General features: G+C 44.3%; 1 protein-coding gene across 1 annotated transcript in view; it reads left to right on the top strand.

Moving 5' to 3' along the window:
- Positions 1-13,361, top strand: part of ANKRD12 (ankyrin repeat domain 12) — a 101,860-nt gene that overhangs the window by 39,117 nt on the left and 49,382 nt on the right. The window contains exons 3-4 of the mRNA XM_019546053.1: positions 2,975-3,121; positions 5,221-5,421. Of these exons, the coding sequence (XP_019401598.1) occupies positions 2,975-3,121; positions 5,221-5,421 (348 nt within the window). The remainder of the gene's footprint in view (positions 1-2,974; positions 3,122-5,220; positions 5,422-13,361) is intronic.

Genomic DNA, 13,361 nt, shown 5'->3' with positions numbered 1-13,361 from the left:
TTTCCAGGCTAAAGAGCCCCATGGCTCTCAGCCTGTCATCGTAAGGTCTGCTTTCCTGACCTCTGATCATGCGCGTGGCTCTTCTCTGGACTCTCTTTGTAGAGGCCTGCTTTCTGCATTGAGTACAGTACTTGATTGAGCCTTTAGAGAAGGGTGACAGAGAAGAAAAGTTGTTTGGTATGCACCTTAGATGTTATTTCTTTTGACTGATATAATTAGAGCAACCTGCAGACCTTTCTTTTTGATTGTGTAAACCTTTAAATTAAAGTAATGTAAAAGTTGCACCCGCTTTTCCCCACACCATGTAATTTGTTGTTAATTGCTGGTGGACCGTCTTGGAAATCTAAGGAGGTTTAAAAGTGAAGATAATCATCCGTTAATATAATACTCTGAAATAGGTAGACAAGTGTGTTTATCTGTATGTGCTGATACTACTATTGTAATAAAACAGAAAATTGGTAGTTACCTACGGAAGTACAACTAACAAGTACAGAAAACAAAATTGTCTGGATAAAGTTAGTATCTATAGGGAAAATATGGTAATAGCAGGAGATCCATTAGAAAGAAAATTGTTTTGCTAAAATAAACTTGGGAAAGAATAAAAAAAACAAAACTGAGTCTTTGAGATTGCAGTGTAGTGTGGCATTATAAAAAAAAATGATGCCTCTTTGGGCTGCTTGATCAGAGGTATCTTATCCCGAATCAGTTCCTCCTTGTAATGATCTAGTAAAGCCAAGCCTGTGTGTTCAATTTGGAGTACATCTAGATCAGAAAGAAATAGGCAGCTGAAGGGAACTTAAAAAAGTTAAGAGGCCAGAATTTTCAAATTATACAAATAAATATTAGTTCTAAATTCATATGAGGGGCAATTCTGGTTGAAGTCAGTGGGAGTTTTAGCTTCTCAGTAACTTTGGAAAAATGTGCCATTTATTTAGATGCATAATATATAGAGGTTCACCGATACATTGATCCGATATTAAGATCGGTACCAATATACAGAATATTGGCTGTATCGGAAATAGGCCTGAAGTGGCCAATTAAATGCCTATGTGTGTGCATAGCCACAGCGCAGCACACAGACAGTGAGGAGCAGAGCCCAGTAGCATGTAGCTGGTAAGTCTGTTGTAGTGGAAGGGGAGGGGAGAGAGAAGGGCCGTGGCGGGGGCAGATCAGTGCCCCCCACAGTGAGGGAGGGAGGGAGAGAGAAGGGGCAGGCATTACCCAGCTGGGGTAGGGAAGGGGGCACAGGGCAGAGCTGTGGCTCATTGGGGGGGGCACTTCCTGCCACTGTGCACACCCCATGAGGGTATTGGGCGGGGGGCATGGGCCCCCAGATCTGCGTGGGGTGGACTGCAGCTGCGGGCTGAAACTGGTGGGCTCTTCCCAGCAGGGGCTGGGCTCAGGGCAGGTGGCAGCAGTGCTGGGAGAGGGCTATGGAGGGGACTGCAGCCACCCCAGATTTTGCTGTAGCCCCTCTGTAGTGCCACTCCCAGCGCCTCCCATCCAGCACAGCCCTGGCTTTTTCCAACACATGGGTGGAAGCAAAGGGTTGAGCTGTGGCTGTGCTGGGTGGGCAGTGGTAGCACTGGAAGAGGAGCTACAGCACAATTTGGGGCTGCTGCAGCTGTCTCCCAGTGCCACGGCCGCCCACTCCAAGCCCAGCCCCCACCAAGAAGAGCCTGGCGCAGTCCTGGCTCCAGCCTGCAGCTGCGGCCTGCCCATCCCACCCCACGCAAATCTGGGGGCACATGCACTCCCCCCATGCCCTCCTGGGGCACACTCGGGAGTCTGAGCCACCTCCCCCAACTCCAGATCAACCGATATGCCTCCTTAAATCTCAGCTAGCAATATCGGTGTACCCCTAATAACTTATGTTCCCCAAAAATTGACCTGGCGTATTAGAGACTTTAAATGGTGACTAAAGGAGAGGGGTAGTATACAGAAGTTGTGTACTTGATGAGTGTGAGCACCAATGAGGAGGAGAAATGCATAAGAGATGTTGCAAGTGTGATAAATGTAATCAGATGAATTCCAGAGCATCAATACTTGGGCTGAATATTGCGGGGGAGCAGGGAATTCCCAACAGTGAGATTTATTAAATCGGGAGTGTTCAACCCCTGGCCCTTGTATCTCCCATTGGGTCCAGAAATCTGGTGGTTTTGGAGCTCCTCCACCACTGAATTTCCAAGTCCTGTGCAGCTGGATTGGGCTTGGCCTTGCATAGGGAGATCAGGCCCCATTGGTGCATGGCTGGATTGGTCCAGGGCCTGAGGCAGCCAGGCAGCAATGGCCTGGCTGGGTCCTGATGCAGCCATGTGGGGCCAGGCCATTTCCACATAGCTCCATCAGGCTGTGTTCCTACAAGGCTTTATTTATTGGGCTCCAGCAGATCAGGCCTACCAACTGGATCTAGTGTGTGGGTAGACTTGGCACTTCTTGTCTGGCCCTTTGGGCCAAAAAGGTTGGGGAACACTGTGTTAAATAATTGAACAGTCTGCTAAGGAAAGTGGAGTGAAATTTCTGACGTTTTAAAGCTAGGTTCTGCGAACAAGGGAATATGGAATAACATGGGAGTAAAGAGAAACCATCTTGTGCTGTGATTTGAATTATCAGATAACTTCATTACATTTTTTTATTTCCTGAAAAATCAGAATTGCAACAAAATCACTACATTGATATACAGATGGATTTTTTACCTCAACTTCTATATGATATACTTCCAAGAGTTCTAAGTCCTTTACCTAGGACATATAATACTTCTCAAATGAGAACTGTTGGGTATGATCTTTTAGAGAGTTCATGTCTTCATGTTTGTTTGTTTTTTAACTTTGTATACAAGATGGGGAAGTATATTTCAGCCTATTATTTTGCAACCCCCAGTTCACATTTTAGAAAATAGTTATTTGTTTCTCTAGAATTCTATGCTAAAATTGTGATTTTAGTCAGAATTTAATAAGTATATTAACATCACCAGAAAAAGAAGGCCCAGAGAAGAAGAAAATGAAAAAGGAACCCGGAAATAAGAAGGCAGCACCAGTTAGCATTCTTTTTGGTTATCCACTTTCGGAGCGCAAACAGATGGCCCTTCTTATGCAGATGACAGCGAGAGACAACAGTCCAGGTGATACCCATCATAACTGAGTATTTTATTCTCTTTCTTTGCTGTTTTAAATGCTACAGAAGTAAATTATGCCAGATTTTATTTGAAGCATGTAATTTTTAAAGTAATCCTTGATTTAATGAAAAACTATTTTGTGTTCAAAATTCTGTCCGTGAAAAATCTTAGTTTTTCAGAAATTGCACTTTTCATTGAATATATTGAATTTTTTTTTACTATCTTTGCTTATTGCTGAGAGAGGTTTGAATTACAGATAACAGTGGGAAATGAATTTCTAAATAATCCACTTGAGTATTTTTGCTTTAACCATTATATTATTACTTTTTTTCATCCAATAATGTATTCTTAGTATTCTAGAGTGCAGTTGCATGCTCATTAGGGTTCAAGGGTTTCCTAAAATGTTGCAAAATTATTTTCCTACTGTCTTCAAAAGGTATCGAATCAACTCCTTAGAATCTTACTCTGTTTTTATGTAGGGGGTGACCCCATAACAATATCCATGGAAAAAACTGATTTAGATTAACAAAATTTAGCCATTTAACTTATGTAATAACTCAAGAGTTCCTAAGTTCATTCTGTAGAAACAAGAAAAACTTATGTGAAGATAAAAGACCAAGTTTACTTTCAGAACATGGCAACAGTTGATTAACCTTTCAGTTTCTCCTGCTGTGTTTAAAACTAAAGTTGTGTGGAGGAGGCAGTTCAGTTTGCATGAAGGGGTTGGATATTTTGAGGTTGACTTTTGGAATAAAATCCAAAAAAGGGAACCTTAGGGGTCAATGGCTGCAGAGCTGCTTGGGAGCTAACATTCCTAAGTCTTTCAGGCTCTCACCTCCCCATTAGACCATCAGGAGACTTCCTGAAGTGCTAGCAGTTCAGAAGTACAGGCTCCCCAGCTGCCCAGATGCTGAGGAATTGGGTGGGTTAACTGTCAGATAACAAGGCAGGTATTCCTATGAAACCATGCCTTTTTTCTATTCATCCTTTATCAAAATTGAATAGTTTCTACCACGTAACTAACATTATCCAGTGAAAAAACATTCTAGTGGAGAAGCAGCAAGCGGATCTAGTTTATAACTTTGTGACTGTAAAATATTTTCTTCTCAAGCAGTATCACCTAATACTAGCATTTTAAATATGTGCATTTCTTCCTTCTGCCCTGCTCTATTTTATTTTCTCCTGGATTATTTCAAGGGTAGGGTGTTTTTCCTACCTAACGAAAACTGCTTACTTGATATCCCTGTTACATGCCTTACTCAGACTTCGGGAGCTCAACCACATTGTCAGTAGGATAATTTAGATTCCTGTTTTAGCTTTGACCTTTTCGCTGGGTCTAATGGCGTAGTGAAAAATTTTAGTGAAATAGATGTGAGACCAGATTTTCAAAGTTACTATATAGGCACCTAGTGGGATTTTTCAGAGCTGCCGACACACCAATCAATGCCTGTTGGTTTCTGTGGGAGGCCGATACTTAACCATCATTGGTAGATTGTACTGTGCACCTCAGCATCATAAAAATCTGGCATTTGGTCCACTAGTTGCAGAAGAGATCAATAATTCATCACAGTATAAGTAATTGTATCATTAACAGTTTTTCAGAACCAGGTGGCCCATAAGATGGGAACGTAAGTTGCTCTAGAACAGGGACTGACAACCTTTTAACAACAGTGACCCAAATTAACATAGCTCTATCCAAAGGCAGGCTGCCAGTTGCAAGTCTGCTGTTAATGCCTCTTCCCCTGCTGCAAGACTGCAAGCTGCCGCTGAGTCCTTGTGCTGCCAATTCCTACTGCTCTTCTGGCTTAGCAGGCCAGATGAAATCTTTATGTGGGCTGGATGTGGCCCACAGACTGTGTAGGTGGCTGACCCATGTTTCAGAAAGATACGATACTACAGTAATAGACATTAAATTCACTCAGTCTGATGGTGTCATGAAATGCACTTGCAAGCTTGTGGCAAGTTTGTACATGCATTTGAAATTTAAACTACATAGTCTGTTCAATAATACAACTAATAATTCTGAAACTTGTATGATAAGAAAATGAATGCAAAGTAAAAATTATTAGTCACTTACACTGACTGTTTTGATACTTGTTTTGTAGATGCCACACTAAACCATTCTTTGCAGACAACTCCAACACAAAAGAAAACACCAAGTTCCTCATCAAGACAAAAAGACAAAGTTAATAAGAGAAATGAACGAGGGGAAACCCCTTTACACATGGCCGCTATTCGAGGGGATGTTAAACAAGTTAAAGAGTTAATCAGTCTAGGAGCAAATGTAAATGTAAAAGATTTTGCAGGTAAGTTTGTTATGTGTTCAGTTCTTTCAAAATAGGATTTTACTCTTCAATTGTAAAAATTCAGTGTTAGTCCTGACTCTTTTCTAGAGATTTAACTTAGTTCCGTATTTCAGTTTAATTTCATTCTGAATCTAAAATTACTAGAGATGCACAAATACCTCAGTGCAATATTGGACCATCTTCGATATAAAGAAAGTTTATTGTATCGGGAATCTGCTTGATATGGCGGTTTTTTTAATGCTTGATTTGGTGCAGCCCCGGCTGCAGATCCCCGGTAGGGCAGTGCCTACCTCAGCCCCAGCCCCACTCCCTCCTTCACCATGGGGAACATTGATCTGCTCCCCCACGTCCCTTCCTCCCTCCCTCCCCTTCCACCACAACAGACTTACCAGCTGCACTCAGCTTTATTGGAAATCTGATTGGTATTGGCCAGTATGCCTCCTTAAAAATTGTCTATTGGTATTGGCCCCCAAAATATGTCGGTGCAGCTCTAAAAATTACAACGGTCACAAGTTTCTTAAATTGTATTAATGACTGTGGTGGTAACAAGGGATGATTAGTGGATATGGTGGAAGGGAAAGGGGTGTTTTAAAGCACTTTAAGATCCTTCAGAGGCCCCAGTTACACCTGGGGCTTTCTGTGTTAGGTGCTGTGCAAAACTAAAGGCATACAGTATACTTGAATAACTTCATAATAATAAATTATGTCTGTATTGTAGTTGGAGGTGAGATTGCAGAGCGTGCAAGTGCACATGAGCTAGGATTAATCAAGCCTGTTTTGGTAATGATAACACTGATTTAGGGCCACAGGTTTCAGTGCAGGCTGTACACGCCTACTGAATCCTTACTGGGCAACCAGCCCACACCAAAGCCCATGCCATCACCTCTTCAGTGTGATTGTTATCAAGCCTAGTTATGTTAAGGCTAGCCCACGTGTGCCAGCGTATGCTGAAATCGTATCTCTGCCCACAGTGAAGAGGGATACTAAGATACATAAGCAACTCGCACCGTTTTCTGTAATACTCCTTTTTTTCTTTCTGCCTCTGTCTTGTGTACATTCTTTCTCTCTCTATGCACACATTTGATATTTTAAAAGTACATATTTTTATTTGTAATTTTAGATTTATAATTATGCTAAAAAAAGAATTTCCTCATCAATTCTTGAGCCGCTTGCCTTAGTATTAGCCATTAAACTCTTGCTATTTTTGCAGTTATAGAAGTGGGTTATGGAAAGGTATTTGGAGAAGAGAGGAGTATCCTTGTAGTTCATTTCAGGCTGTCCTCTAGATATGAGGCAAAGTGGAAAAAAGCATAATGATATTTGTCAGAGCAGTTTTAATGTTGAATTATATTATATTAGTATTGTAGATGTTACTATTCAAGGCTAAGCTCCTTTTGACTAGGTACTGTGTAAATTTGGAACAAAAATGTTGTTCTTATCCTATACAACTTAAAATCTGAAATGTAAGATAAAGATAATAGTTGCATATAGATGGTGGAATACAAGAAAGCAGTTGAGTCCACTTTGATTAGCGTAGTAAGAGTTAACATACCAGCAACCTGTTTTCAAGTTTTAAAGGCAAGGCATCATGAACTGTCAAACCCAGATGATATTAACTCCTTTTTATAACATGCTGCCTGTTAGCACAGCTTTCAGCAGCAGCAGCTGACTTCCTTGCATATAATATTTTATCTGTTGTTATTCTGGACATTATCACAGGCTGCTTAATACCAGCTACTTCAGTGATCTCTGCTGGTTAAATTTTTACCTGTTAATGTCAATTCATTGAGCCTCTGACCCTATGATCAAGTCAGTTAGCAGATTATTGAAGTACTGCTGGTCTCAGTGGTCCTGTGATCATAGAATCATGAAAATTGGAATGGAAGAGACCTCAAGAGGTCACTAGTCCAGCTGCCTCGTCACTAAACAATCCCCAACTGGATCATCCCAGCCAAGGCTCTGTCTAGCCAGGTCTAAAATACCTGCAAGGATGAAGAGTCCACAACCTCTCTTTGTAACCTGTTCCAGTGCTTAACTACCCTCCTAGTAAGATAGTTTTTCCTAATATCTAATCTAAACTTCTGTTGCAGCAACTTGAGACCATTGTTCCTTGTTCTGTCATCTGCCATCACTGAGAATAATATAGCTCTATCCTCTTTGGAACCTCCCTTCAGGTAGTTGAAGGCTGGTATCAACTTCCCTCTCCGTCTTCTCTTCTGCAGACTAAAAAGCCCAGTTCCCTCAGCCTCTCCTCAGAATTCACATGTCCTAGCCCTCAAATTATTTTTGTTGCCCTCCACTGGTCTTCCTCCAATTTGTCCACATCCTTTCTGTAGTAGGGAGAGCCCAAATTGGATACAGTAACTCCAGATGTGGCCTTACCAGTGCTGAATAGAGGGAAAGAATTACTTCCCTTATCTACTGACAGTGTTCCTACTAATGCAGCCCAGTAGGCAATTAGCTTTCTTCGCAATGAGGGTACACTGTTGGCTCATATTCAGCTTATTGTTCACTGTGACTCATGACTTTCCATCTGAAACTCACCAAAAACCAATAGGCGACAACTGTGAGTGCATATGCCCTGACTCGATGCTGGTGAGATCATGAAGGAGAACTTTTACTCACAGCTAGATACCATCCCCTAAGATATTCCAAGGGAAGATAAAATCATTGTAACCCTCTGTGTCTCTCCCCTGGACGTTGCATGTGTGGATTCTTTTTTAACCTCACTGTGGCTCTTTGGGATGAACAGTTTGGTTACTGAGTGACTTTGGGGTCGGTTCCCCCAGGAGACTCGCCTGCCACATCTTTGATGATAATTCTTTTTGGATCGGGAGGACGATGTTTGGTCCTGCCTCTCCTGGTACCTTACCTTGGTTGTTCCCGCTGTTCTTCCTTTATGGGGCTCTGCCTCCCCTACACCCCACCTAACGCCAACCACAATGTTGTCACCCGTGTCATCAAGGTTGATGTCCAGAGCCTTCTCGGCACTCGGGCTCTTGGGATCTTACGGCCACAGGCTAGTAGTGATGTTTGTACTCCGAGCCTCTCCTATGGCCCCCTTTTCTCTGCTTATGCGACATCCGTCCTTGGAACCATTCTGTCCCCTGGCGCGTCACCTCTTCCCTGTGTTTGATATCTGCCTCCCATCAGCTGCATCTGGATCCTGGTACTGCTGAGTCCTTCTGGGTTCCAGTCTTCACTGTAGACTTCCTCTGCCCACACTGACCTTGTAGGTAAATCCTCTGGCCCTGTGTTCTCAGAGGAACCCCCTCCTGGGGTACCCACCAGGTCCCCTTGCTTGGACTGCTCGGGTGCCCCAGCCCCTCCAGGCCAACTGGGGACTCTACTTCCGGTCCTCTTTGCTGGTCTTCCACCAGGTCTTTTATCCTGGCCCTGGGCATCTGGCCAGCCAATGGGCCCCGGCATGCTCGTATAAAATGTGCCCAGGCTGATGTGGGAGCCGTTCCCAGCTCCTCCCGGCTTGTCTGTTTTATTTTCTCTTTGATCTTCGCCCGTAGCGGCTCTGCCTGCTGTGGTTTCACTTGCACCATGCTCATTGTCTTGTGCAGTGTCCTGCTGACTCCAAGCTTCGTCCAGTAAGTCTCTTTCACAATCATCCTTCTTGGAGATTTTAATGCCAGAGTGGGAAAGATCCTCAAAACTTTGCAGTGATATTATTGGAAAAGAGAAGGCATTGGAAATTCAAATGTTAACGGGGTCCTTCTCCTGCCAAAGTGGACAGAACATGGGCTTGTCATCACAGATATCCTGTTCCATCAAAGGAACAAGTTCCAGATGTCCTGGAAACACCCTAGATTGAGACACTGGCATTTGATTGACTATGTGATTGTTCGGACTTGCAGTCACCAGGATGTTTGATTACGAGACTCATGACTAGTGCTGATGACTGTTGGACTGACCACTGCCTCATCCATTCCTGCATGTCCATCAGAACTGTTCCTAAATGAAAAATGCAAAGGAAGCAGGTCAGGTGCAAGTTAAACATTGGGTGCTTGAAGGACCCATTCAGGCAGAGAGAATTCCAGCAACTCCTGAATGAGCCGCTACTAACAGAGCACCCAGAAAGAGTTGAGGAGCACTGGACAGGACTTAAGACGGCTGTTCTCTCATCCTGTGACAATACCATAGGATACAAGACCAGGAAACATCAAGACTGGTTTCATAAAAATGACAGTGAAATTCATGGACAGGGAACGGAAAGCTTTCTGTGCCTGGCAGGAAGACATCAAGTCTGCCATCGTAAAAAATGCACACCAATGAGCAAAATCAGGTGCAGAGGAGAACTAAAGAATGAGTGGTGGATTCAGAAATCAGAAGAAATCCAACATTTTGCTGACATCCATGACACTTATGGCTTCTTCAGTGCTACCAAAGCTGTCTATGGCCCTAGCACTCAAGGCCTTAATCCTCTAAGACCAAAGGATGCTTTGCTTGCTTTCAAAAAAGGGAGGACCCGGGCAACTATAGGCCCATTAGTCTTACTTCGATCCTGGGGAAACTCTTTGAGAAGATTATCCAGGAGCACATCTGGGAAGAACCAGCAGGGGGGACAATGTTCAGGGGCAACCAGGATGGATTCAATAGGGGCAGGTTCTGTCAGACCACCCTGATATTATCTTCTGTGATCAGGTCACAAAATCATTGGACATTGGTGTCGCAGTGGATGTAGTCTTTCTGGACTTCAGGAAGGCCTTTGACACCGTCTCCCACCCCATTCTCATTAAAAAGCTAGGCGACTGTGGTATTGATGCCTACACAGTCAGATGGGTTGCAGATTGGCTGAGAGTGGTGGTAGATGGGTCATATTCGACCTGGAGGGATGTGGGCAGTGGAGTCCCCCAGGGCTCTGTCCTTGGTCCTGCACTATTCAATCTCTTTATTAGTGACTTGGATGAGGGGTGAAAAGCACTGTGTTCAAATTTGCTGACGACACCAAGATTTGGGCAAGGTAGGCATGCTAGAAGTGAGGGACAGGATACAGCTGGACCTGGACAAGTTACGGGGGTGGGCAAATGAGAATAGGATGGAATTCAATACTGACAAGTGCAGGGTACTGCACTTGGGCAGTAAGAACCAGCAGCATACATATAGGCTGGGGAACTCCCTCCTCAAAAGCACCGTGGCAGAAAGAGATCTTGGCGTCATTATCAATTCCAAAATGAACACGGGCCACCAATGTGAGGATGCAGTCTGTAAGGCCAGCTGCACCTTGTCATGCATCCACAGATGCATCACAAGCAGGGCCAAGGAGGTGATCCTCCCCCTCTATGCAACACTCGTCAGGTCACAGTTGGAGTACTGTGTCCAGTTCTGGGCCCCACACTTTAGGAGAGATGTGGCCAGCATCGAGAAGGTCCAGAGGAGGGCCACTGGCATGATCCAGGGACAGCAGGGCAGACCCTATGAGAAGAGGCTATGGGACATGAACTTGTTCAGCCTTCACAAGAGAAGGCTGAGAGGTGACCTGATGGCCATCTATAAACTTACCAGGAGCAGCAGAGAATGGGACAGATCCTGTTTACCCAAGCAGCTCCTGGAGTAACAAGGAATAACGGCCATAAGTTGTTTGACAGTAGGTTCAGGCTGGACATTAGAAAGACACTATTTCACAGAGCAGCTAGCATCTGGAACCAGCCTCCAGGGGAAGTGGTGCTGGCTCCTACCTTGGGGGTCTTTTAAGAGGAGGCTTGACAGTTACCTATCTGGGGTCATACGAGCCCAGTATTCTCTCCTGCCCAGGGCAGGGGATCAGACTTAAAGATCTACTTAGGTCCCTTCTGACCCTACATCTATGAATCTATGATGGAACAACACTCCTGAAAGATAGTGAATCCATCATGCTTGCTGGAAAGAACATTTACAGGACCTTCTGAATTGTGGCTCCACTGTTAATGAAGATAAGATCAACAGCTTTCCGCAAAAAGCAATCGGAGAAGACCTCAGTTTACCACCAGAAGAAATCTCAAGAGCTTGGAAAAGTACCACCAATGGTGCCTTCTCAAGATCCTTCGGATTAGCTGGGAGGATAGACGCACAAACATTAGCATCTTGGCCAAAGCAAATTCTAACAGCATTGAGGCCATGATCGTCCAAAACCAACTTCCCTGGATAGGTCACATTGTTCACATGCCTGACTCCCACCTTCCAAAGAGAATCTTTTTCTCATAGCTGAAAGGTCAGTGAAGTAGTGGAGGGCAAAGAAAGCATTTCAAAGACACCCTGAAGGCAAACATTAAGAGAGATAACAGCAATATCAATACTTGGGAGACTCTTGCTCAGGACCGACCAAAATGGAGGAAGGCTGTTTGGGAGGGACCTCAACAGTTTGAAACACCTTGTTGACAGGCAGAAGAGGAAAAGAGGAACAGGCGAAAAGAGCATCAAAGCATCCAGCACAGCAACACAGTGCCAGTCCCTCCTGGAAACAGCTGTCCTCACTGCAACAAGATGTGGATCTAGAATTGGGAGATGGAGACACCTGTGGACTCATTACTAAGATCCTCGGAAGACCATCTTACACATTCACAAATGATCACCCATCAGTCAATTGTACACTGTAAACCCCATGTCCTTTTCTGCAGAGCTGCTGCTTATCCAGTCGGTCTTCATCCTGTGCCAATACATGGGATTTTTCCATCCTAAGTGAAGGACTTTGCATTTCTCCTTATTTCTTTTGGTCCGGTCCTCCAATTTGTCAAGGTCTCTCTGAATCCTAGTCCTACCCTCCAGTATATCTACTGCTCCCTCCAGCTTGGTGTCATCTGCATACTTGCTGAGGGTGCACTCTACACCATCTTCCAAGTCATTGATGAAAAGATTGAACAAAACTGGCTCCAAAACCAATCCCTGGGGCACTCCACTTCATACTGGCTGCCAACTAGACATCAAGCCATTGACTACTGCCCTTTGAGCTGAACCACCCAGCCAGGTTTCTGTCCACCTTACAGTCCATTCATATGACCTATACTTCCTTAGCTTACTTGTGAGAACATTGTGGGAGACCATATCAGAAGCCTTGCTAAAATCAAAGTACATCATATCTGCTGCTGTCCCCACATCCACAGAGTCAGGTATGACTTCCCTTAGTGAATCTATGGTGACTGTTCTTAATCACCTCTTCTCCTTTAAGTGCTTAGAAATTGATTCCTTGAGGAACTGCTCCATATGGTTATTAGCATGGGCCTACTGAAATCATGATTTTTGTGGATTTTGCAGAAATCACAAAACCTAGCATTGCCTGCAAAATCAGGCAATGCTGTTGAAATCCACAGGGGGAAGAAAAAACTTACTAAAATATAATGCTGCCCCCCCACAGAGGGAGCCAGCAGTCTTCATGGCACTGCAGCCCTGCTGTGCAGCCTGCTGGGGTGGAAAGGGTGTGGGGGCTGCTAGCACAAAGAGGACCCCAAGATGGCTGGTACCTTCACCTCTTGCTGCTGTTGGGCTGAGGGGGCTGCCTGTCATGCAGCCCTGCCCCTCTTCACCAATTGGCAGCGAGGAGTGGGGCCACCAGGGCCCTTTAGCCAATTGGAAGCATGGGCGGGCAGTGTGATCAGCCCATGAAAATGGTGGCTGGCCCCCGCAATCTCCCTGCAAAAATCAGCTGGCCGCCTTGTGTTGGATAGATCCCTACTCATTAGCTAAGATGGTGGGAAAACGTACATAACAGTTTAGATTTGTGCACAGAAATGGCTGATCTGACAGTGGTCCACAACTATAAGCAGAGAGAGAGTGCTGAGAAATTAGGAATAGGTATATCAACAGTTTCAAATATGGTCATCAGAAGACTGCAGATAAAAGAATATTACTGTTTAGTGTCTGCAATGAGCTGTAAATAATTGAGAAGCCTACACCTGCATGGAGTTGGCGAAGATACTGCTGAAGTGGTTTAAGTCCATTCATATCATCTTCCAGTA

This window comes from Crocodylus porosus, unplaced genomic scaffold (genome assembly GCF_001723895.1).
Source record: "Crocodylus porosus isolate Cpor-Errol unplaced genomic scaffold, CroPor_comp1, whole genome shotgun sequence".
In the NCBI taxonomy this organism is placed as follows: domain Eukaryota; kingdom Metazoa; phylum Chordata; order Crocodylia; family Crocodylidae; genus Crocodylus; species Crocodylus porosus.
Note: the sequence above shows the minus strand (reverse complement) of the source record. Positions and strands in the feature narration are given on the sequence as shown.